Genomic DNA, 26,058 nt, shown 5'->3' with positions numbered 1-26,058 from the left:
ACAAGGGTCTATAAAAAAATGTAATGTATTGTAAATGAAAAAAGATTATTTGCTACTTGTCTTATTTTGAAAGACCTGTGTCCTGTGACACACACACGTACACACCCACATAACAGTCACCTCACTTGCTCCACCTCGCTTTGAAACCCTGAAACTCTTTATAAATGATTCACTCTCCTGAAGTCGACCTTCCTGAAATGACCTTAGATCAGCTGCAGTTTTGACGGCTCTGTTTTAAATCATTTCAGTTTCCTGAACCAAGTTGGTCTGCCTGCACTCTGACCTCTGCATTCTCTGGGAGGTGAGTAAACTTCTGACTTCAAACTGATTACCTGGACTCTTTTAGTGTAGTTGGGTTAATGTACAGAGAAATGAAACAACTTATTTATTTAAATTAAATGTTATAACATTGTTACACACACACACACACACACACACACATATATATATATATATATATCTGCTCTGGCTCTGGCTTCAAAGACAGGACAGTGTTTTGATTCCAACTGTTCTTGAGAGAAATGTACAGTCTTTTCTGTCAGGGTTTTTAAGGCTCTGAAAGCAAGCTTTTGTTGAGTCAGAGTTTCAGAGTCTCGTGTTAGCTCTGAGGAATAACTGTTTGGTCAGAGAGCAGCTGTTTGCTTTAGGAGCTCTTCCCGGAATGTATCTGGCAAAAATAGACTTTTGTACATGTGTGGAAGATCATTGTAATCGAAAAGATGGTTATCATGATTTATTGCTGTGGATGGGATGGGGTCGCCCCTGATTCTGTAAAATTTACATTTTTGATGGAACACTTTCAGATAATCAAAACAGAGGTATTTCTGACAGAGACTTGTGATCAAAAAATAAAATAATCTTACACTCGGACAATATCACTTTATTACAATATTTCAGCTGATGGACAGTGTGTGGGATAAGCCTTGGTTTTCTTTTCAAGACATTTTAGCATACAATGATGCACATTCTGAGGAGATAACTATTTGGACAATATGCATTTTAGCCTCAATGCAAAAATGCATTGTCTATCACTGGTGGATTGGTTATTAATTATGTAAAAATGAGTGATCTCCATGCCTCACATTTTTCTTGCATTGAGTGTCAAGATTGTTGAATACTCAGGATAAAAAAATCTTGAATTGCGGCAGCATGTTTTGTGGGTGTACCTGGATTTATTTAATATACTGTAGATCTGAATGAAGTACATAAAATTACAGGGACTGTGCAAAATAAAAGTTCAGTTTTCACCTCCATTGTCTTCATTGGCTATTCAAAGAAGAGGAGGAATGGAACTTCACAAGAAAGAATATACTCAAATAATTTGGACCTTTATTTCTTTCTTATTTTGTGTGTGTGTGTGTGTGTGTGTGTGTGTGTGTGTGTGTGTGTGTGTGTGTGTGTGTGGTGTGTGTGTGTGTGTGTGTGTGTGTGTGTGTGTGTGTGTGAGAGAGAGAGAGAGAGAGAGAGAGAGAGGAAGGTCTTTTCTTTTGCAGAGATTAGAGTGTCACTGGAATATTTACTCTGTAAACGTGTATACTGATACAGTCCTCAGACACACACAAAATATATTAGCATGGTCCTTCTTTATGTTTCTTTTACCAGCACCGTTATCTTTACAAACCTGAACTACCAGCTCCTCCAGATTCTCAGGTTGTCATACTGAGCTCAGCATCTTGTGTCCTACAAATACACACACACACACACACACACACACACACACACACACACACACACTAGAAACTAGAAACTCAAATAATGTTAAATTCAAGTTTTCCAGTAAGATATTGTTGCTGAATTGTGCTGAACAATATATATGAGCACAACAATATGAGATAATGAAGCAGTTGCCAATCCTGCCACATGCAATTCTGTGAGTGTTTTGTTGGACACACTGAATGACTTTTAATACTTTGTGTGTGTGTGTGTGTGTGTGTGTGTGTTGTTTGTCTCTAGGTTCTATTTTCGTACTAGAAAGCATAGTGAAATAGTTATTCAAACTTTGAGCTTAAATTGATTTGATTATTATAGCATAAATAAGAAATGTAATTAGAATGTCCTGGGCAACCTGAACATTTTTGTAGTTGAATGGTTGAGATAGGTGCCAAAAAAATTTACATTTCATACAAAAAATGAGATAACAATAGTGTGAAGGACTCAGCATTCACACTTTAAGTTAAGAATCACAGACTTCAGACAACCAATGCTTCTCTCCTCTCTTCTCTTGTTGACACTTTAGTGGCAGTGGAATGGGTCATGGCCATGGCACACTGTAATGTAAGTATATGTTTTGAGATTTTGTTTTATTTTATGTTTGCTAGTTGCTTTTATTTTACATTATTTTAGTTTTCTAGTTTATGCAATCTCCTTGTGTTCTACTGACTGATGAAACTTGTTCAGCATTTCAATGCAGAAATTAAAGGATCTGAGCCTCCCGAGGAAAAGCAGCATCTGTCCATTCCAAATTTTATTGAATATTTAAATTATTTATCTGGTAAGTGACCAAGGTATAAGCAGGATAATGCCCTTCGAGGTGTCCAACTTTGCGGAAGCAACCGGTTCACACCTCCATGTCCTCCATTAACTCCTGATAACACACCTCATCGGGCATTGTCCCTTACTTATCACAGCGATGTAGAAGCCCCAACTGCCACAAGCGTCCATGCAAATATAATAAAAACAGAGCACACAGAAAACACAATGCCATCCTGTATCTTGAGGCAGTATCTTGACAAGCACAAGTCAGTGCAAGTACAAGTAACCATGGAGCACACACCCTCCACCCGAGTACCAATGCAGTGTGCACACACAAACCAAGACCATGATATAGAACTACAGGCAACATGGGAGACCCGGCACCCCCTTATAGTGTATGTCAACTGGACCACAGAAAATCACTGACCATCTCCTTGGCTTTGGGGGTGTTCAGAAGGAGACAGTCCTGTTCCATACACTGAAGACCTTTATCAGATCCCTGTTCCACTTCCTGCCCATTCCTGATAGCTGTATCATCCAAATATTCCTGGATGTGGAAAGACTCAGTGTTTTATTTAAAGTCCACCAGACAGAGCCATAACCATCCCCAGTGCTGCTCATCACTATCAATAAGACACAGTTACCCAGCCAATCCATGTCCTGTAGCATACTATGGTCATTTTGAAATCTACAATCCAGGATGCGAGGCATCTGACCTCTGTCCTCATCTCCTCTGCTGTAAAGGGACTTGACCGCAGTCAGTACAGAGGCACAGTTGTGGCTTTGGCTAGGGAGGTAGAGCAGGTCATTCCCTAGAAGGTTGGAAGTTTAATTCCAGGCTCCTCCAGTCAACATGTCAGAGTGTCCTTGCCAGTTGGTAGTACAATAGGCTCTAGTTTCCTGGCAGAGTGCAGGGTGGCGAACCCTGGGCATTGACACACGGTCAGTTTGGCAGACCGAGGTGTGCTGAGATGGGTGTGGTGACACAGTAGGGGGAGGTGTCGACAAATTCATCTTGGTGCTGCCACACCCATCTCAGTGCACCTCGGTCTACCAAATTGCCAGATTGGCTGCACGTGTTGTGCCGGATGAAATTTGCACTGCGTGGGCTGCACCACGCTGTGCCACGCTGTGCCACCTTGCGCCGGAAAACAAGTACGAAATTAGAGCCCATAACCTTTCCAAATTGAATTGAGTGGCAACTCGCACTAAACAAAAACATGAGGTTTTCATCAGAGGCACTGTCCATTCACACTTAAAGCCCCTGTACAGAGCTTTTAACCGGATACGCATGTATCTCTGTTACCTACAACAGAAAATGAGCCATGAGCCCATGTGTGAAGATACGCTAATTCTAAGTAGTCTAATTCTATACCTGTGGAAGGCATGGTCGGGTAGGACCACTGACGAAACGATACGAATAGATACATTACGCTGCAAAAAAACAAAGCAAGTCCTGTCTTCTTTCCGACGTTTCCAAAACAAATCTACATGCGCTGGCCAGACAAACGTCTTCACGACGGTGGGAAATGCAGTCTTCATTCCGGCAAAACACCACCGCTTTCGTCCACAGGAGCCGCCAAAATCAACACTAAATGAAAAGTCTGTACAGGGGCTTTAAATCCGTTCATCTTGTTTTATTCCATTTTTTCCAGTTGCGCTCACCATCCTCCTCCTGTCCTCATGGTGATGTCAACCTGGGACCTTCAGCAAACCCACAGTCAGTAACTTGGGCACCACCACATGACTCTAATATTCTCAGAAGATATACACTTATAATACGTATAATATATATACAGTATATATATATATATATATTTAATGCTACTCTTGTCTTGTATTCAGTGCCAGGCCCACTGACTTTGACTTCTTGGCTGTCATTGGCAAAGGTACATTTGGAAAGGTATTGAAACAATCACTTATAAGATTTTTCTTCATCGCCTGTTTATCATATCATGTATCTCATCATATCACGTATCTGTGTTGTGTGTGCTGTTCTCAGAAAGATTGGATGCGTGTATGGAGATGGTGGCACTGACTGTTTACCAAACAAACCACTAACAAACAAACCTTCATGCAGGTCCTGCTCGCCAAGCTTAAAGCTGACAACAAATTCTACGCCGTCAAAGTGCTGCAGAAAAAAGTCATCTTGAAGAAGAAGGAGGTTGGCTCTGCTGTTTGTTGTTCCTCTCTAATTCTATAAGTTTTAGTAATGGCAGCCCCCACATGAACACAAACCAGGACAGTATTTATTTTCTTACTTGTGATAGTTGTAAAGCTGAGGTCAACTCTCACAAAGAAAAGATAAATAACTCTGTTTCCATATACTTTGTGATCAGGCTTGACATTTTTACTTTTCATTTGAATACTGTCTGTGATGTAGCAAAAGTTAGGCTTTTTCATGGACAGCAATGGACAGGGGAGGCAGAGAGGGGGAATGACGTGCAGTAAAGCCACTTGCGGGATTCGAACCGAGCAGCAGTGCGGACTATAGCCTCAACACATGGGCCGGCTGCTCTACCAGCTGAGCTAAACACCGTCCACTACACTCATTTTAAACTACGCAATGCTCTGATGCGCACAGATTATGCAGATGGAGGTGGAACATATCCCATCTTCAGCCCAGACAAATAAAGTGCATAAATAGTGCAGGTATCTTTTAGTGTTATTAATGAACAGTATTGACCCAGCAACATAATCAAACCTTATCTTATCTACAGCTTGTTCTGTACAAAGGACATATTTTATGACTCTTAGAAATTAAATTGGGCCACTGTTGTGTTGTCCAATACATAATGACTTTATCTGTTCAAGCACTTGTTGAGTGTTAAGAATAGAAATGGTCTGTCCATTCCATTCCATTCCATTCCATTCCTCTGTTTATCATTTTCTCAACCATAAATTAAAACACCAGACGTCCCCCACACTTATTTGCCCTGATTCCAGGGGCGTCTCTAGGATTTTGACGCATCCGGGGCTTAGCCCGGAAGAGTGACACATGCAATATATGCGCGCGCAGAGCGCGCGCCGAAATTTTTAGGCATAGAGACATTCTCCATCATTGGTGAAAAAGGTGAAAACGATGCAATCCACAGATCATCAAATGAATGACCCATTTTGAATTTAGTTCTATGTACTGACATTAGCTAGCTACGTAACAACACATTGTGTTTCCATTTAACACATTAGCAGCTACAGTAAAAGAGGCAGGCTGTGCGGGATCCCTGTCTGCTAACTAGCTGCTATCATGCATGAAAAAGAAAATAAACAAGATGGTTCGATGTTATAGCACATTAACTTCAGCAACTTTCCCCTCTAGAAGAAGCCCAAACTTAGTTATTTCTAGGTACACAATTCTCACACCCTACAATTGCATTTACAGATGCCAATAATTACAGATTGCTTTTTTTCTCATGTAATATCAACCAGAGCAATATCAACTAGCTGCTAGCTAGCTAACGTTAGCTACCCTCTTGTAGTTCCAGCTGCAACACTCTTTTCGAAATTATACATTTTTACATAATTTCTATTCCCATTACCTTTTTGATTGCTGACCACCTTTGGGGGAAAACATGGAAATCTTTTTTGTGGCATCTTGATACACTTTAGCTGCTACTAGCTACCAAAAGACAGCTGCAGCTTGCTGTTGTCAAACCTGCCTGCTGTCAGGTATTTGTTGTCAAGTTAAATGCGCCGCTGTTTTGGGTGAATGACGTCAAGTGCGACCTGGAGGTGTTAACCACTTGTGTGCCAAAGCCAAAGTAGTGGCTTTTTAAAAATATAATTAATTGTTACTCAAACCTGTCCAAAAACACTGTTTTATCGAAGCATCAACATAAGATAACCGTAGTTTGAGGATGTGATCTTTAAAAAAAAAATTTTTTTTTTTTTTTTTTTTAAATTAATATTCGGGGCTAATTAAAAAACATCCGGGGCTTTAGCCCCGAATGTTTTAGCCTAGGGACGCCACTGCCTGATTCCTGACCGAGTTGCATGGCATATTTATTTGTTGCTCACGGCCTGATTTTCACTTCAATTCTTAATTTTAATTAGATTAATTACAAAGATTCAGTATCTGTCTGAGACAGCATTTACTTTGACTTTAAGACTCATGTTAAACCCAGACATTTTGACATCAGGAATGACAAGGCACTGTTTAAATGGAGCTCATAGATCATTTGGACTAGTTAGGCAATTTAAAGCTATGTAGAAAAAAACAAAGAAATCCAAACTGCTGAAACTACAATGGAGAATGCATCTATTTAATTTGTGGGGCAGTCTGCTGCATTTTTAATGCTAAAATGCTATAGTTATTTTTTGCTAGCTAGTGTTCTGCGTACCAGCCTAGACATCCTGCTTTCAGCATCGAACTTCATTCCTTCTCCCTAGTTTTCTAGAGAGGTGGAAATCAACACCAATGTTAACTCTTCTTGTGTTCTATAAACCAATTTAATTTCTGAGCCTCAACCTTTTCCAATCTGTCACTGCATTTTCCAATACGACTCACTGCCAACAATCTGCCCATTATAGCTGCGTGTTTAAAAAAAGACCAGTGACAATCACCTGGTCCGGACAACAATAATAAAAAAAAAAAGCACATTCAGTGGCAGAGAAAGCAAATACACTTAAATACACAGTATTATGTTAATTTTGAAATATCTACCCTTTTTAGACTTTTTTTCTTGAGTGTATGTGGGGTTATTTCTTTATGGTTATTTGCATCTCCCTGGCCACAGTTTGTAGGTCCTCCTATGCAGCCCAGAGGTGAAGAAACATTGAACAGTGTCCTTTTAGTTCTTTTGGTTAAATGCTGCTTTGTTTGCTCCTGTTCCCTTATGCTTAGTTCACTTGTGACCCTGCCTCTCCACTCACATTGCTTGTGTTGTCGTGTACCGGGGGTGTGGGTTCCTGATGATGACTCCGAGCCATAGTTGATCTTTAGTTTCTAACTTATTTATTTATATCGCACAGAACATCTCGATTAACACCGGTGACTTATTTGACAGCCCGACCGTCAACTGAATCGTAACCATGGTGACACACAAACTGTCACCCCCTTTTCCATATTGACCAATCACCAAACATGACTCTAATTGATTGTTTGATTGATTGATTGATTGATTGATTGATTGATTGATTGATTGATTGATTGATTGATTGATTGATTGATTGATTGATTGATTGATACTTTCTTGATCCCATTGCTGGGAAATTCAATTTGTAAGAAATTCAGAATAACATGAGGAGAGGGGAGGAGAAAAAGCAAACCCCAGACTATGCTCCAATGGGGAATACAGTGTGGGAACAGAAAAAAACACCTCAGCAACAAAGGCACACATAACTTAAGTAGGCCTACACATTACAACATGAAAAACTCAGGACTCTAATATCACCTTAGCAACTCCATACAATTTGAAACTTCATGTGAACCACAACATTTATGTAATTCAGTTAGTTAATAATAATATTCTATTTTCATACACCACACTTGTGACTCCTCCATTTGGTTCCTCCACTCATCCTGTTAAAGCTAGCTAATTTTGTTTGTGGTTGGGAAAAATTAGCCCTTTCAGATAGTTTCAGATCTACTGAATTGTGGAATTAGACCGTCAAATTTTATTTTGTCATCTCTGAGTTAATGGGTAATTGCCGTTTTTTACAATCTGGACCTTATTTCTAGCATAAAATACGATCATTTACTCACCCAGATAACTTTGGTGTCATTACAAGTTGTTCCGACGAAATGAGCTCCAGCCGAGAGCCGTGTATATCTGTATAATGGAGTCTACAGGGCAGCAGAATGCAGCCTCTAAATAATACATTATCTGCAGAGAAACTCCTTCATTTCACCAATATTTTTATGATAGGTTAGTGCTATTCCCCTCTGAGTCCGGGGTTAGCTGTTATCAACATCCAGGGTCTGTAGGTTGACCTACTGACCTCTGACCTGGATGATGTCATCTCTGAACGCCAAGCGGCGCGGCTTGTTGCTACGGCTAATGCTACGGTTTGTTTCTGCGTGTTTCCGACTTGTCAGAACAAAATGACCATCTGGACAAGATTTGTCTGTTTGTCGCGCCTCCTTCTACGAGTTTCCACGAGTTGTCGCACGAGTTTACCCGAGTAAGGAAAACAAATTTGATTGGTCGTTATCGAGTGGGCGAGACCGAGCTCGGTGTGTGTATGTGTGTCTCAGACATTTGATTGACGGATGACGGATCCAATATCAGTGGCTGATGAATCATGAGCAACGTGACGCATAATTCATGTGCCTGCATTATCCAATAATATAATACATCCATGTATCCAATGTGGAAAAAAACAATGCCTAGATGTGATACCATTGTCCATTGTCCAGAGTCCATTTCCTTTTAAATTTTTCAGTCTCCAATCAGTAACTGAAAGATGCTCTTTTAGTGGTGCCTGATGGGCAGAAAAGATAGAAAAAATGTGTATTTTACTCCTTTTTCTCCTTGTCTGTCTTTAGCAAAAGAACATAATGGCTGAGCGAAATGTGTTGCTGAAGAGTTTGAAGCATCCATTTCTGGTTCGGCTCCACTATTCCTTCCAAACCCCAGAGAAACTCTACTTTGTCCTTGACTATGTTAATGGAGGAGAGGTAAAAGAAACTGCTGTTGTATAGATTACACTGGTTGCAATAAAACAACAAAGATGAAATGATTCAATTATTTACAGCTTGAGGATGTGATTATCCAGACATACAGAAAGTTTTAACATCACATTTATTTATATTTACAGAATATATTGGATTTAATCAACAAAAGAGGAACAAATGAGCGATGCTATTACCTTGAATAATCCTCAATTAAGCTTTGAATATATTAATAATAATAGTTTACATTTATATAGTGCTTTTCCCAACACCCAAAGCGCTTTACAGAAACCATTATTCATTCATACCACATTCACACCGGTAGTGTTAAGCTACGTCTGTAGCCAGAGCTGCCCTGAGGCAGACTGACCGAAGCGTGGCTGCTAATGTGCGCCAAACGGCCCCTCCCACCACCATGATTATTCATACGCATTCACTCGAGGGAAGGTGGATAAGGTGTCTTGTCCAAGGACGCTACGACAGAGTGGGATTTGAACCGCCAACCCTCTGATTATTGGATGACCTGCTCTACCACCTGAGCCACTGCCATCCCCAATATTGATAAATTAAGCAATTGATTAATTAATTAACTGAAATTGTTAACTTGTTTAACTTCATATTGTGCATCTGACTCACATTTTGTAAAGCTGCGGCACAGCAGGATGCACAGTCAATACCTAAGAGTAATCCTTTAGTCATAGAATATTTGATGTTTAATTTTTTTATTTATTTAATGAATTTCCCCTTAGGGATAAATGAAGTAATTCTTATCTTGTCTTATCTTGTTTTGAAAACAAAGAAAACCATATACCAACATTCAGACACTTAAACATTCAGACGTTTTCTTGCTTTTGTGTTGCTCTGCAAATGGTCAGGTGCTTAACCCAAGATGTGTGTAATTACCACTAAAATATTTCCTTGTCTGTTTATCATGTATCATCATTGTTATTCCTCCCTCCCTCCTGCCACTCCATCTATCTTGCTCTCTCTGTCTCGACAGTTATTTTTCCACCTGCAAAGAGAGAGATGTTTCTCTGAGCCCAGAGCGAGGTTCTATGCTGCTGAGGTAGCCAGTGCTATTGGTTACCTTCACTCTCTCAACATTGTATACAGGTCAGGCCAATGGACTCACTCATACATATACACTTGTCATTCCTTAAAATCTGAGAAAAAAATCACAGGATTCATTGTGCTTTCAACACTGATAGTCTGCTTATTAATTTTCACTGTAGAGATCTGAAACCAGAGAACATTCTTTTAGACTCTCAGGTAAGTGTTTTGTAGTTGTGAACTCTAAACCCCTCTATCTTTGTCACTATTGTGAGAAGAATTTTTCTTGTGTTCTCTGCTTGCAGGGCCATGTGGTGCTAACAGATTTTGGGCTGTGCAAAGAGGGTGTAGAGCCAGAGGGAACCACTTCAACCTTCTGTGGGACTCCAGAAGTGAGTAAATACAGTCACAAGTCCACAACTCGAGAAGAGTCAGCATATGTACTATAGGCTATCCCTCTGGTCACAAACTTTATGACTGTCACTTAAAGGAGCATTATCGCAAATACAGCAGTAATAGCATAAAATAAGCTGAAATATGCAAAAGATAGGTCGGGGGGAGCCATAACTAAATTTACAAAAAAAATCGCCGACAGTATGGTGTCCGTGGGGCAAATGCAGAATTTGTCTTTGTTATGATCCAAGCCGGCCCGGCGCTTGCTGCGTTCGATTGCACTCGGAACTCGCAAATCCGACCTCCGAACCGGAAAAATGCAACAGTAAATTGTAATGTAGCAGTGTTAGGCTGCTTACAGTCACTGAATCGCTTGGTAGAACACTTTGTCTCCACGTCCGTGTGTCTTTCTTCAGCTGTCCTCTCAGCGTTATTAACACCTTAATGCAAAATGATTTTAACAGCACATTAACCGCGGGAGACAAAACGAGGCTGCTTTCTCTCTCTGACAGCTGCCCACTTGTTTATATCTGATATGCTCCGCCTGGCTCCATCTAGTGGCCGAATTAAGAATTTGGATTTGTAATAGGCTAATGCTCCTTTAAGTTGACAGACATAACTTGTTCTGTCTCATTTTACACTTTAACAAGTATTCAAAAAAGATTTCCACATCAATAGATGTTGTATTGTTTCATATTTACAGAACCCAAAAGGTAAACTGAAGCAACCTGACTGAATAACTGTAGAATGTGTACAATAAAAAAAGCTTGTAGAATAGGATTGTGTCATATTCTACAAGCTTTTTTATTTTATATTCCTTATTAGAAAACACAACTCAATCAATAAACAGACCACCATTAAAGTTTTTGTACTTTTTATGTTTTAGTCAGTAATGTCTGATCAACACATCTTACAGCTATAGGAATCTTATCTTTCTCTGTTATCTCTATTTCTAAAACTTCAAATACAGACTTAAGCTTAGATCAGATCTTCTGCCTCATCTTTTTCAAACATAGAATCGTTAGGGGACTGGCAGGTTCAACCATGAGGGTTTTACCTATCATCAATACAGTGATTTATGTAATATTGGAATGAAGGATGTATTATGTAGTGGGATCAAAGATACAATATTTGTCTTCAAGTTCTAAGAAGAAAAATAATACCCAGGTAAACTACTGTACTGAAGGAAATGTGGCCTACTTTGTTACTGTCCACCCCTGCATATAAACAAACATCAGAAGTCAAGTCATATAACCTACATCATCCATATTGACTTTGACTGACATCAGACAGGCCAGGAACACAAAGTAAAGTCCCTGATAGACACTAAGACTGAAATTGATGAACTTGACAGAGGCAGCTAAGAACGCATTAATATGAGTCTTTCTATCTATAAATGGGGAAACGCAAACCATGACAAGAACAAGTCAGGAGTGGTATTAGGTCCAGCGTTTTCATCAAACTGTTACAAGCCAACTCAAATGTACTGACTGACAGATTATAAAGGTCAGGTCTATTATTGATTGATTGATTGATTGATTGATTGATTGATTGATTGATTGATTCAATGATTCAATTTATTGTCATTAGACATGTTAAAAAACAAGGCAACGAAATGCAATTTGCATCCGACCAGAGTGCATATCCAGTATAATAAAAACAAAAACATACATATGAAGTGCATAGGGATTATAAAAAAATATATGCTAATAAATAAATTCCTATACAGATGTGCTATATGAATGTAGCCGACAGTAAGAGACGTTGAGCCTCGCGTTGTTCACGTGCCGCCATCCATATTAAGTATTACCAAGTCATATGTATATCCTCCTCAGACATGTTATCTCAGTTTTTTTTTTCTCTGCGGCCTGTGTCTCTGTCTGCAGTACTTGGCTCCAGAGGTTCTTCGTAAAGAACCATACGACAGGACAGTGGATTGGTGGTGTCTGGGAGCAGTGCTCTATGAGATGATCTACAGCCTGGTATGTGTGTGTTTGTGTCTGTGTTTTTGTGTGGTTGGGGAAATGTGCTTATTGGCTAAATATTTAGCTACAATGAGGAGCTACCTAATTTTAGAATATGTCAAAAAAATAAGATTATGAGAATACTTTAACATGTAACAGACTACAGCAGTAGTAGACAGCTGGGCTGCAAAGGTAGGAAATGTTGGCATAGAATCTAGATAATTGCATCACCCTGTAGCCATCCTTTCCTCTGTGCCTGCCTAACGTCCAGAACAAGATATAGGACATGGCATTAGTTAACATGAATAGTTTGTGTCTTTACAAGTGTGTATACCTTTGGAAACTTAAGGTGTGCTAATCTACATACATGACATTATTTTACAGACTCATTACTTTACTTTTCAGCCTCCTTTCTATAGTCGTGATGTTGGAGAAATGTATGATGGGATCCTCCACAGGCCCCTGCTGCTGCCTCCCGGGAAGTCTGAGGCCGTTTCCTCCCTGTTAATGGCTCTACTGCAGAAGGACCAGCACAGGCGCATGGGGGCCATTGCTGATTTTGTGAGTGTGTTATTTTTCAATGTAGTTACTGATTGGAACAAATGGTTTCCCAAGTAGGGATGAGTCTGGAATTCAATACTTTTATTGGTACCAACCAAATTCCTACAGTAATACTGAGTAGCTATTGATTCACGTAATATCAAACGGATATTATACTTAGTGGCCATTTGTACCTCATTACAACCCCACTTCAAAAAAAATGGAACTATCCCTTTAACTGGGGTTGAGTTGTGGTGGTAGTATTTCAAGCAAAGTGTTCTAGATACTTCTCTTTGGGCTTCTCCAAAGGCATTCTCCAAGCCCACAACAGCCATTGAGCCTGATTTACCACAGGTTTGTGTAGAAATGTGTGCAAATCTGATATCACCCATAAATAACTGTTAATTTTGATTAACTAACTAGCTGTAGCTGCAGCTCAACAATATTTGCCCCTTTCTATTAATACATCAGATCAAATTTTAATTTTGTATTTGAGGCCATCCAGCTCTCTGTCCAAACTTTCCATGGTGGAAACAATAACAACGTGTAGACCGGGCAGCAGACCAGTAGCCTGGCTAATGCATCTCAATCTCGTTTGAGTTTGAGTATGGGTCTGGGTAAGGTGTATTTACCTCAGACTTACAAGAGTTGTGGCCAATAGATGTTTATCTATTCTCTCCTCTGTTGCTCACCCTGAGGTTTCTCCAATTTTTCCCTGTTAAAAGGGTTTTTAATGGAGTTTTTCCTTAGTGGATGTGAGGGTCTAAAGGCAGAGGATGTTGTTATGATGCTCAATTAACATTGATCCCCCATAGTCCTCCAACTCTGTCTCTTCTTCAGAGGGTGGAGCAGTTGGGTTGAGGAGTTCCTCAAAGTTCAGTTCAGTTCAGTTCAGACAACTTTATTTATCCCCAAGGGGCAATTCGGTTTAGCAGACTCAGTTTCATTAAAAGACAAATAAAAGAAAGAGAAGGGAGACAAAAACAAGTTCATATCAGGTAAACAGTATGTGGCACAGACTCTCACCGCACGTTGGTAATAATAAAGATAAAAAATAATACATACATGGCACCATAAATACATAGCAACAGTAAATACAAACAATATAAAGTGCTGTCACATGCCCTCCAGGTTTAACAACCTGATGGCAGAGGGAAGAAAGGATTTTGCCCGACGGTTTGTCTTGACAAGAGGTGCAACAAAACGACGGCCAGATGGCATTAAAACAAAGTCAGAAGACAAAACATGGGCGGGCTGGGAAATTATTCCCCGCGCTCTTTTGATCACCTGCCTCTCCCACAGGGAACTCAGGTCTCTCTGGCGGATGCCAATAATCTTGGAGCACACCTTCACAATATTGTACAGGCAGTTCTTGTCCTTGATAGAGAGGCCACCAAACCAACAAATAAAGGAAAATGTTAAAATGCTCTCAATAAAGGACTGATAAAACACACACATGGTCTCTTTACAAACATTAAAAGAGTTTAGCCTTCTGAGCAAGTGGATCCTCTGTTGGCCCTTCTTCATAATATTCTCTGTGTTTACATCAAACTTCAGTTTAGAGTCAAACACTGTTCCTAAATACTTGTAAGTGTCAACAATCTCAACATTGTTGCCTTGAATGATACTTGGTTTTAGTTCCTCACGATTTTTTCTAAAATCAACAACAAGTTCTTTTGTTTTTGACACGTTGAGATCAAGGTAGTTTTCCTCACACCACTTTACAAAGTCAGGTAGGGCGCTGCCATGGTCAGACTCTGAGCCCTCAAGGAGAGTTAAAAGTGCAGTATCGTCGGAGAATTTCACCAAGTGACTGCTTCCATTTTGAGACCTACAGCTGTCTGTGTACAAGATAAAAAGTAAAGGCGACAGGACACAACCCTGGGGTGAGCCTGTATTTGAGACCAGTGGATTGGACATAGTGCCAGGACTCTCTGTTTTCTGTCCGTTAAAAAATTTAAGAGCAATAATAAAAGCTGGTCGGGTAATTTAAAATATGATGAAAGCTGGTCTATTAAAATATGTGGCTGCATCTTATTAAAAGCAGAGGAGAAATCTGCAAATGAGAGCCTTGCATGAGATTGGGGCTTCTCCAAATGTTTGTAAATTTTATCAAGGATGAAGGCTTTTGCATCCTCTACCCCCCTACCAGCCTGATAAGCAAACTGCAAGGGATCGAGCTTATCGGATACTAAGGAGATAACTTCATCTTTTAGGATTCTCTCAAAAATTTTCATTACCAGAGATGTTAAAGAAACAGGTCTGAATTCATTTAACTCTCTGGGTTTTGTTAATTTTGGGATAGGGATTATAGTTGATGTTTTCCAACTGGAGGGAAGTTGACAATGATCAGCGCACAGTTGGAAAAGACTTGTGAAAATTTCACTGAGCTGAGTGGCACAGTGTTTTAATGTGCACCCACAAATTGTATCAGGGCCGGCTGCTTTCCTTATATTAATTTTCTTTAGTAAGGCAGTAACCCTATCTTGTGATATCTCAAGATCTCTTTGAGGTACAAGAGAATTTCTCCACTTGTGGACTTCAGAAGTAAAATCAGACCTTTCAGACCGAGAGAAGAACCTATTAAAAGCACAGGGCAAATCTGCACCATTTATCCCCCCAATGCTGACCTGTTGTTGGGTCCCCTTTGTACTCTGATTTATGCAGACCATTGACTTCAAGCCCTGCCAGGCTGATCTAATATTACCCCCGCTGAATTGCATTTCTATCTTGTTCTTATATTTTATTTTAGCCTTGGCAATTTCCCTCTTCACTTCTCTGGAGACAGACTTCTTCTCAGAAGAGTCTCCTGTATAGAAGATCCTTTTCTTTTTGTTTATGACAAGTTTAAGATCTCTAGTTACCCAAGGTTTATTATTTGAATGAATAACAACCTTTTTTGATGGAATAACAGAGTCTGTGCAAAAAGAAACATAAGAGGAAACAGTGTCACAAAGTTCATCAATGTCATCACAAGTACTGAGAAAACAATTCCAGTCAGTGCATTCAAAGCATGCTTGAAGTGCCGAAATATTGTCCTGAGACCAGATTTTAACTTCCTTCTCGGTGCACTGGGGCCGTTTGAAGAGCGATTTGTACAGGGGCATTAGGTAAACACTGTTATGATATGACGCTCCGAGGGAAGGCATGGGCAGGGACTTATAAGCTCCCTTTACAGACCCATAACACAGGTCTATTTTAGAGTTTTTCAAAGTTGTCGAACAGGTTACATATTGTTCATAGGTTCTCATAGTTTTATTTAAAGTGCAGTGATTAAAATCTCCAAGGATGAACTTGGGAGCATCGGAGCAAATTGAGTCAAGTCTGTGTGTGACATAAGCAATCAGCTGTACCGCCGCTGATGCGTTTGCTCGTGGATGAATGTAAACAAGTGTGAAAAAAGTTGTTGAAACTCCCGGGGCAGATAGTAGGGTCGGAGTGAGACAGACAGTAGTTCGATATCGGGTGTGCATATTTCTTCCCGAACCACGGCCGTATTACAGTACCTCTGATTGATATAGAGGCACACTCCTCCTCCTCTGCTTTTACCGGTAATCTCCGATGACCTGTCAAGCCGAAGTGGGCTTCCAAACCCGCTTATAACGAGATCCTCGTCTTTATCCGAGTCATCAAGCCACATTTCAGTGAATGCCAACAGACACGTTTCTTTAATTTCCTTCTTGAATTTGGCCCACACCTCCAGCTCGTCCAGCTTATTCCTGATTGACTGAACATTTGAGAGTAGGACCGTAGGCAGTGGAGGGAGCCGGCGACGGTTGTCCAGGTTCAGCCTTTTCAGTCCCCGCCGCACGCCACCTCTCCTTCCTCTTTTCCGGCGGGGGGTCCGGTCTGAAAGTGTTCTGAACGGGCCGTGCGGTGTCCACAGCTCAGCTGGGAGTCCCACCGGCATGTCCCCCTTAGTGGAGGGGCGCATAGAGAGAAGGAGCTCTCGGCTGAAAGTGACGCGGCTGCTGGCCCGTAGCCAAGGGGGATCGGAGGGTCCCCCCCCCCCCCCACCACCACCACCACCACCACACCGCTGCCGCAAATGCGGTGCTTGTCTTGTATTAGGCTCTCTAATAACTCTCTGATTGGTGTGGGATGCGTGTCCCCCAATATAATACATCCATGGTGTCCCCGTGTTGACTGGACTGCTGCTGAAGCAAACAGCCCAAAGGCTGTGAGTTCTAGCCAATCATAGCGCAGTAGGACGCCGCGTGAGTTGACGCTCTGCAACCTGCGGTGCGGTGCGGTGCGTCAGCAGCACTGACATGCTGCTCTAAAGTCCTGCTCCTGGCATCAAGCTGAACGGGCCTGAAAGTTAAAAGCCGAACCCGGTCCGACCCGCGGGTGTTGAAACCCGGACCCTGAATTAAGTGGGTCCGAACCCGGCCAAAAGAAAAGAGAGAGAGAGAGAGAGAGAAGCCGAGTCGGAGCGCGACCTGACCGAATTCATTTCTACATATTTTCGGACTGAACTGACGCGTCCGGTCCATGAGAAGGTCCATGCACACCTGGTAGCCCAAAAGAACAGCCAGGCAGCCCAGTCCAGAGAGCAGAGGAGAGGGAGACAGCAACAGGTGTGTGCGTGTGTGTGTGCATGTGTTATACCTGCAACCTCCAAATGGGAATGGGAGCCTCCTTTCATGTATTAATATCTGACAGTAGCTACAGCCATCATACAGATGAGAACAGGGCAGAAGTGGTGGTGGTGTGGTTTTAAAGAGGCTGAAGCAGAGGAAACTGGCCTTGAAAGGCTGGTCCAGGTCAAAAGATTGAAAAAAAAGTTTTGTTTTTTCTCACCAGCCACAGCTCCCCACTAGACCAGTGTCATACAGTCCAGCCATTCTTGCCATTACAAAGATAGAAACCTCAGTCAGTAGTATTTTTTTTTGTTTTGTTTTTTTATCTGAAGTGAATGTTGTCTTCCCATTATATTCTTCTCAGAGTACACCAGAATGCTTCATTTACCTCTTAAAATCATAAAAACTTTCTGGGGGGAGGATCCCCCCAGACCCCCCCTACAGGGGTTTACTTTATCATCATTTCCAGTTTGCAGGTACCTCTGTGTGTGTGTGTGTGTGTGTGTGTGTGCATGTGTGTGAGAGAGATACATTTAACTACATTAAACATTATTATGATTATTGTTATGAAAAAGCTAAGCCTTTTTTATATATATAGGCTATAATAAATGAATTACATGGTGAAAATTTTGTTGTAAATGAGAGCAACAGTAAAGGATAGTGGAGGAAGAGAAACATGTGATGTCAAAGTGAAGTTATAATGGGGAAAAAAAGAAGTGTGTGCCTTTATTATTATTATTATTATTATTATTATTTATTTACTTTTTTTTTTGGGGGGGGGGGGGGGGGGTCCACTTTTTGGGAAAAAAGAACCCCCCCCTCCACAAGGCTGGCTACGGGCCTGGGCTGCTGCTGCTGCTGCTGCTGGGTCTTCCATTTTGTCCAGCCACCTCTTGCCAGAAGAACGCCAGCGATAGCGTTATCATGCATAAAAGTCCGTATAATTGTGCAACCGAGTTCTTGGCCTACATACTGAGTCACTGATAAACAACCTCCCGCAGGAGTTAAACACGCACGTAAAAGTTAAAAAACAAACAAACAAACAACAATGAAACGGTAGCCTGCTCGGGTCGCACACAGCTTGCAGCGCCCCGGAAGTCCCCAAAGTGCTCCTTCCACTGCCCACTGACCTCCTCAGTTGTGTTCAACAGGGTTCCATCTTTGTTGTACACAGCTTCCCCCTTTTCCTCCAGTTTCCCGGAAGCACGTTGGTGCCATCTGAAAATTCCTCTCTATGGCTTCTCAGAATTCCTACCACACCCAATGCTCTGGCTGAGGCTGCCGCCCCATGGGCCCATCATTACCCCGCAACTACCTCCAGAGTCTCTCGGGATACCATTCCGACTGAAGAAGTCCTCCTTTTTCAGTCTGACGGAGACGGCTTCCCTGACCATTGGTGTCACAATGTCCGAGGCCCCTTGAGTTACTTATGACCCTATAAGACTACAGCTCACAGCCACAGCTTTGGCAACAGAGGCTTTGAACATCCAACCGGCGACGGTTGTCCAGGTTCAGCCTTTTCAGTCCCCGCCGCACGCCACCTCTCCTTCCTCTTTTCCGGCGGGGGGTCCGGTCTGAAAGTGTTCTGACCGGGCCGTGCGGTGTCCACAGCTCAGCTGGGAGTCCCACCGGCATGTCCCCCTTAGTGGAGGTCCGCATAGAGAGAAGGAGCTCTCGGCTGAAAGTGACGCGGCTGCTGGCCCGTAGCCAAGGGGGATCGGAGGGTTCGTTCGAAACCCGGACCCTGAATTAAGTGGGTCCGAACCCGGCCAAAAGAAAAGAGAGAGAGAGAGAGAAGCCGAGTCGGAGCGCGACCTGACCGAATTCATTTCTACATATTTTCGGACTGAACTGACGCGTCCGGTCCATGAGAAGGTCCATGCACACCTGGTAGCCCAAAAGAACAGCCAGGCAGCCCAGTCCAGAGAGCAGAGGAGAGGGAGACAGCAACAGGTGTGTGCGTGTGTGTGTGCATGCGTGCGTGTGCATGTGTTATACCTGCAACCTCCAAATGGGAATGGGAGCCTCCTTTCATGTATTAATATCTGACAGTAGCTACAGCCATCATACAGATGAGAACAGGGCAGAAGTGGTGGTGGTGTGATTTTAAAGAGGCTGAAGCAGAGGAAACTGGCCTTGAAAGGCTGGTCCAGGTCAAAAGATTGAAAAAAAAGTTTTGTTTTTTCTCACCAGCCACAGCTCCCCACTAGACCAGTGTCATACAGTCCAGCCATTCTTGCCATTACAAAGATAGAAACCTCAGTCAGTAGTATTTTTTTTTTGTTTGTTTTTTTATCTGAAGTGAATGTTGTCTTCCCATTATATTCTTCTCAGAGTACACCAGAATGCTTCATTTACCTCTTAAAATCATAAAAACTTTCTGGGGGGAGGATCCCCCCAGACCCCCCCTACAGGGGTTTACTTTATCATCATTTCCAGTTTGCAGGTACCTCTGTGTGTGTGTGTGTGTGTGTGTGTGTGTGTGTGTGTGTGTGTGTGTGTGTGTGTGTGTGTGTGTGTGTGTGTGTGTGTGTGTGTGTGTGTGTGTGCATGTGTGTGAGAGAGATACATTTAACTACATTAAACATTATTATGATTATTGTTATGAAAAAGCTAAGCCTTTTTTATATATATAGGCTATAATAAATGAATTACATGGTGAAAATTTTGTTGTAAATGAGAGCAACAGTAAAGGATAGTGGAGGAAGAGAAACATGTGATGTCAAAGTGAAGTTATAATGGGGAAAAAAAGAAGTGTGTGCCTTTATTATTATTATTATTATTATTATTATTATTATTATTATTATTATTTATTTACTTTTTTTTTTGGGGGGGGGTCCACTTTTTGGGAAAAAAGAACCCCCCCCCTCCACAAGGCTGGCTACGGGCCTGGGCTGCTGCTGCTGCTGCTGCTGGGTCTTCCATTTTGTCCAGCCACCTCTTGCCAGAAGAACGCCAGCGATAGCGTTATCACGCATAAAAGTCCGTATAATTGTGCAACCGAGTTCTTGGCCCACATACTGAGTCACTAACAATGAAACGGTAGCGTCTGACGGAGACGGCTTCCCTGACCATTGGTGTCACAATGTCCGAGGCCCCTTGAGTTACTTATGACCCTATAAGACTACAGCTCACAGCCACAGCTTTGGCAACAGAGGCTTTGAACATCCAACCATTCTGGTTCAATGCCCCCTGCCTCCCATCCTTATGTTTGCACATTGTGTTTATTATGGACTAATCATAACAAGCACAGCACACCCTTGGCAACTCTGGAGAACAATAAATTCCAGCCCCTATTCAGGAGATAAGATCCAGAGCGTTGAGGCGAGCAGCCACCAGATCTAACCAGTAGCGCTCCACCTCCAGCACCAGAGAAGGGACATTCCACATGCCCAGAGCCAACCTCTGCCACCCATCAGTACAACCCACCCCACTGGTTTTTCCTATGGATGGTGGGATGTGGAGGTCACCACATAGCCTTTTTGGGCTATGCCTGACCAGACACCATTCTATTCCCGACAACCAGATGCTGACAATGATCCAGATAATGTATGCCATGTGAGAGTGATGGAAAATGTGTCAACAAATGTGGTTATTGTAGTTTTGCAGGAGTGATGGCCATCCAGTAATGACATCTTGGGACTTTTGCCGGTTTTGCAAAAAATAGAAAGTGGCTGCTGCTGTCTACAGCCACTCAATCAACAGTAGGCTACAGTAGCTGCTCTTTGGTGGCCACCATGTTGCATGTTCACAGACAGCTCTGTCATCATCACGCTCTGCAAAGTGAAATAAAAAATCTTGCAGGTTTGTCTGGGATCACCCAGGATAAGAGCCTGAGCATGCTGGGTTTGTAGGCCTTTTCATAATTTATTTATCATGCCTCTTCTGTGGAAGTGTGGTTATTTCCTGAATTCCTAGTAGGAAGAACACAAGTATATTTACGCAATACACATGTAACTTTCTTTTATTTTCTTTACTTCTTTTATTTTCAGTTAGAAATCAAGAACCACACATTCTTTTCTCCAATTAACTGGGATGACCTTTACCACAAGAGAATCACTCCTCCTTACAACCCTAATGTGGTGAGTTTTGTTTGGCTGCTTCTCAGTTGATTGTAATTAAGACAGGTAAGTAAACACATGGACCAGGACCAGCTTTTATAGTCTGCTAGGCTCAGGTAACGCTGCATCAGCTGATGAGCCTCCCATGTCAAACCAGTTGTCTGCTGAAATGCCCAAGGACAACAAGAGACAACAGGAGGGCATTATATTGCCTTTTGTCTTCATCCGTGTGTCTGGCATACTGATGCCCTCTCAAATACCTCCTCCACACTCATTTATGGTGCATCCAAGGTTTTCTCACCCACATCACATTTTTTCTGTGATCAACTAACTCCTGTATTCTTCTCCTTTTTCCCCCCTACTTTCCTCACATCACATACTTTAATGAGATGTAATCCAAGGAAAGGTTTTATCATAATTATTTTAATCTCAACTCACTTTCACCTCTTATCATGTTTATCTTAAAGGCCCAATAGTAGCAATTTCACAGTTCTGATTAAGTCTGTGACAGGTCAGGTTTTAGCTGAAACATAGTAGTGATTAGCAGGTTAACCACTGTCCTAAATTAGTGTGGGCAATATGTGTACAAACAATGACAATGATTTTACACATTCCATGTAGAGAAAGCCATCTGCTAAAAGAAAGTTCACTTCATTACTTTGTTATCTCCCCATTCAGAAAGGCCCAGCTGACACTCAGCATATTGATCCAGAGTTCACCAGAGAATTGGTTCCCAACTCTGTGAGCCGCACCCCGGAGCTCAACGCCAGCACCAGCTCCAACAATGCCTTCAATGGGTTCTCATTTGTTGCCAGTGAGGACAGCTTTCTGTGAGACACCAGAGTGAACAAGCCTCTTTTTGAGTTGAGGTATCATGAAAGTAAAGGATGCCCATGTTCTATGAATTTCTTTCACTGCAATAATATTTACTAAACATGCAGTTAATTTGCCTTACAATGAACAAACAAACAAACAAAAAAGCTGAACAGAAGACAAAGTGCAAATAAATAGATACTGTATCTGTTATGTTGACAATGGAGATGGAGGCAAATAGTCATCATAACAGTGGTCCTGTTAGTTAATGTACCAAATATCTCAATTAATTTGTTGATGATGCATGGCCATTAAAAAAATGTTCCATGTTGCAGACCTTTAAAATGTCAGCCGTGATGTGGATTAGGTGGTTTGTTGTGTTGTAACTACATTAGCTTGTAGAAATCACCAAGCAATAGTAATACTTTGTCTAACATTTGTAAATAAACCTTGGTAGCTTTGCAATAGGATTATGTACTGTAGTGTAGTCACAAAGTTAGACATTGACGCTGATGAGTAATATAGTTATGTTTAACTATATTACTCATCAGCGTCAATGTCTTCACAAAAGTGAAATGCAGGGACAGCAGATGTAGCCTACATATGCTACATCTGCTGTCCCTGCATTTCATTTTTGTTAATAGTCAAATAGTCACAACAAGTCTTTATGCATATTAAAAGGAGCATCAATGTATACTATTTACTTACAGCTAACAGCAGCTTTACTTGATTCTTTTGAATGGTTTAAATGATTAATGGAAACACTCAGGGACAAATCCTGCTTAGATTTTCCCAGTTCACCATCTTCTAAAACCTTCTATGTCAGGCTGTTATTCCCTGACTGATTGTGTAAACAGAGAGGTGTTTTACTGCGAGCAGCAGCACCATTGAGGACTGATTAAAATGGTGAAAAAATCCATGTGTACATAGAAAACTTGGTAATAAATCAAACCACTGTCCAACATTTATGTGTTCCTTTGGGTAATTCATAATGTTTTTGGTTAGTAATCCATGTTCATCTTGTACGTTTTGCATATTATGAGGTGCTTGCATTTCCATTCCGTCCTGTTTTATACTTAGGAGATGAAAAATGGATGTAATGGACCAGGGTATGTTAGTTTTTTTTTGGTATTAATCACATATCTAGAAACCACGATATATATATTTTTTTTAGGCAAAAAAACAAAACAAAAACAAAACAAAAATCAAGAATTCACTCACCATGATTTCTTGTTAAGCTTTTACTGACAAAACAAATTTACCACTCAATATTTGTTTCAATTGGTGTGCGAGACTGTGACCCCCCCCTGATTGGCTACTTACATTTGCACTGTGTTATTACTTTGGTCAGTGTATCTTTTGGTCATTGGATTTTCTTTTGATGAATGGGTATTAAGAAACAAAAAACGATTGGTTGATGGGCTTTATTCACAGCTCCACTACTTCCTGAAATAAGCCAGCTCCTTTATTTCCTGTCTTACATTATTGGACCAACTGATTAATCCAGGTGTGTCTGATCTCACAACAATGGTCAGACACAGTAGTGGAGCTGTGCATAAAGCCCATTGAATTTTCATGTTGAAATACAAAAAATAAAATTGAAACACAAAGTGTTCTTGTTTTTGAGTGTCAAAGAACAATTAAGCAATATTTTTGTGTTAATATAAGTCTTAAATAGTTATATCTTCCGACAGCAATCACTTACATAGAGTGTTTGGACCGAAACACGGGTCTGTCTGTCACTCTGCTCTGCTCTGAGCCGAGGAGAAAACTTTTCTCATATCCTACAAGTTTTATCCAATGAGGAGAAAGAACGGCATGAAGGGCTGTGTGTGCAGGGACGAGGACCAATAGATCCATGACGAGGGCGGGGGCTGCTAACTCCATCGGCTGACAAGATGTTATGGTGCGTTCAAGGCAACTCGTAACTCGTGTTTTTCCGACCTGTGAAGTCGTACCAGTAAACGACCGGATCGCTTACTTCTGCTTTAACTAAATTTTAAAAACAGTTTGATTTTTGTGTTCTATGTCACATAACAAAAAATAAAATCAGCAGTGAACAGAAACAAATAAACAGACCAAAAACACTTTCTTTTTTTCATATTTTGACACTGCCAATTAGCACTATGGTACCTGTGTATCTGTGGTTCTGTAGGCTAAAATCTACTCAGATAGGATTTCAGACAGCAAAACGAGGCCTGACATCTACAGAAATCTGTACGCATATCTTGTACATATCTCGAAGGGTCCGTGTACTTCGTGGCCATTCCATTTTCAACGTACGCCTCAGGTGGCAAAAGTTATAACCAAAGTATGAACCTGCAATATCTTCCCATTTTTGTCCCCCACTGTCCCAGCCCAGGGCATTAAATTATGGAATACTGTTTCAACAAACTATGTAATCTTTCAGTTTGGGGCAGGGGGCTAAGATTATCTCGTCCCATCCCGGGCCCAGGTCTTATCAACTGGCCTGATAGACCAGTTCGGCCCGCAGCCTTGCCTTGTAAATGACAACTTCCAGTGTCAGATTATGAAAAAAAAAACTTTGTTTTTTTGTTTCTGTCTAGTGATTTTATTTTTGTTACATGAAACAGAACATGAAAATCAAACTGTTTTTAAATTTTAGTTAATTGTTCTTTGATACTCAAAAAGAATAATGTGGACTCAAGCTTCAGTTCTGCCATTTTCAGCTCAAAATCTCATCAAACCATATCTGAGTAGAGCTCCATGGGTACACAGGTACAGTAGTGTATTGGTTTATTCTATTTTCATTTTGAAATACAAGAAATAAAATTGAAACACAAAGCCCTCATTTTATAAATTTGTTTATACATTTGTTCAGTAAGAACAAAATAACACAAATAACAAACACACAAATAACACAAAATTATACAGATGAAGATCCTACACCGAACATATGTAACCCCATATAAATTGAATAAAATGAACCCCCAGATGTCAGATTTATGTTGGCACGGATGCAGGAAGAAATGATCCTTAATGCACATGTTGTGGGACTGCCCTGAAGTGAGGAGGTTTTGGGAGGGAGTCCGAGATTGTCTACGTTTAATTGTGGAGGATGGTGTAATAATTTGCCCTGAGGTGTGTTTGTTAATTTTCATGTTCTCATTTAAAGGGGACATGTTTGTATAATGATGATGATGACTTCTGTCCCTGGGATATTTCATGGCAACAGGAATAAATGATTTTGTGTTATCCCATGACCTGCCAGGCAGCGTCCAAACCAAAACTACGAAACGTTGGGCGAGTCAACCACTAAATAATAATATATCGAGACAAAACGAAATATTTATCGAAAATTGACCCATTAACAAGTGTGGGTAATGTAGATTCAAAAAGAAAAAAGCTCACGCATCCAAAAAGTAGCCAGCTGCTGAGTCCAGGGGGGTAAAGCTACAAAAAAGAGGAAACTCGTTCTCCCAAAATGTACAATAATTTATTAGAAAGACAAGGACAACATTTCAAGCGTTTAGCTCTTCGTCGCTTTTGTCTGTCTCGTGCTGGTCCAAGAATTTCACCGTGTGCGCAGAGGCTCATGGTACATTTCC

At 41.2% G+C, this 26,058-nt stretch overlaps 1 protein-coding gene across 3 annotated transcripts; it reads left to right on the top strand.

The window, feature by feature from the left end:
* The first annotated feature begins 171 nt into the window (after nucleotides 1-171).
* Nucleotides 172-23,447, top strand: sgk2a (serum/glucocorticoid regulated kinase 2a). 3 transcript variants are annotated; one of them, XM_085780682.1, is made up of 13 exons: nucleotides 172-301; nucleotides 2,237-2,274; nucleotides 4,128-4,192; nucleotides 4,318-4,375; nucleotides 4,553-4,636; nucleotides 8,960-9,091; nucleotides 10,086-10,198; nucleotides 10,318-10,354; nucleotides 10,441-10,527; nucleotides 12,415-12,510; nucleotides 12,898-13,053; nucleotides 21,608-21,697; nucleotides 22,355-23,447. In XM_085780682.1, exons 2-13 carry the CDS (start codon nucleotides 2,254-2,256, stop codon nucleotides 22,508-22,510), a joined length of 1,095 nt encoding a protein of 364 aa, XP_085636808.1. In that variant the 5' UTR covers nucleotides 172-301; nucleotides 2,237-2,253; the 3' UTR covers nucleotides 22,511-23,447. The 3 variants fall into 3 exon arrangements, with proteins under 3 accessions (XP_085636808.1, XP_085636810.1, XP_085636809.1); XM_085780684.1 differs by lacking the exon at nucleotides 8,960-9,091; XM_085780683.1 differs by lacking the exon at nucleotides 21,608-21,697.
* The last annotated feature ends 2,611 nt before the right edge of the window (nucleotides 23,448-26,058 follow it).

Source organism: Trachurus japonicus, chromosome 7, assembly GCF_045865225.1.
Source record: "Trachurus japonicus isolate A0001 chromosome 7, Traja_1.0".
In the NCBI taxonomy this organism is placed as follows: Eukaryota; Metazoa; Chordata; class Actinopteri; order Carangiformes; family Carangidae; genus Trachurus; species Trachurus japonicus.
This window is presented reverse-complemented; position numbering and strand designations above follow the sequence as displayed.

What these genes read in the sequence shown, in the direction of transcription:
- sgk2a (XM_085780682.1), top strand. Translation starts at nt 2,254, where the DNA reads ATGGCCATGGCACACTGTAAT. An exon ending in TCTCTCAACATTGTATACAG is followed by an intron (nt 10,199 to 10,317) that starts GTCAGGCCAATG and finishes TTTTCACTGTAG; the next exon opens with AGATCTGAAACCAGAGAACA. An exon ending in ACATTCTTTTAGACTCTCAG is followed by an intron (nt 10,355 to 10,440) that starts GTAAGTGTTTTG and finishes CTCTGCTTGCAG; the next exon opens with GGCCATGTGGTGCTAACAGA.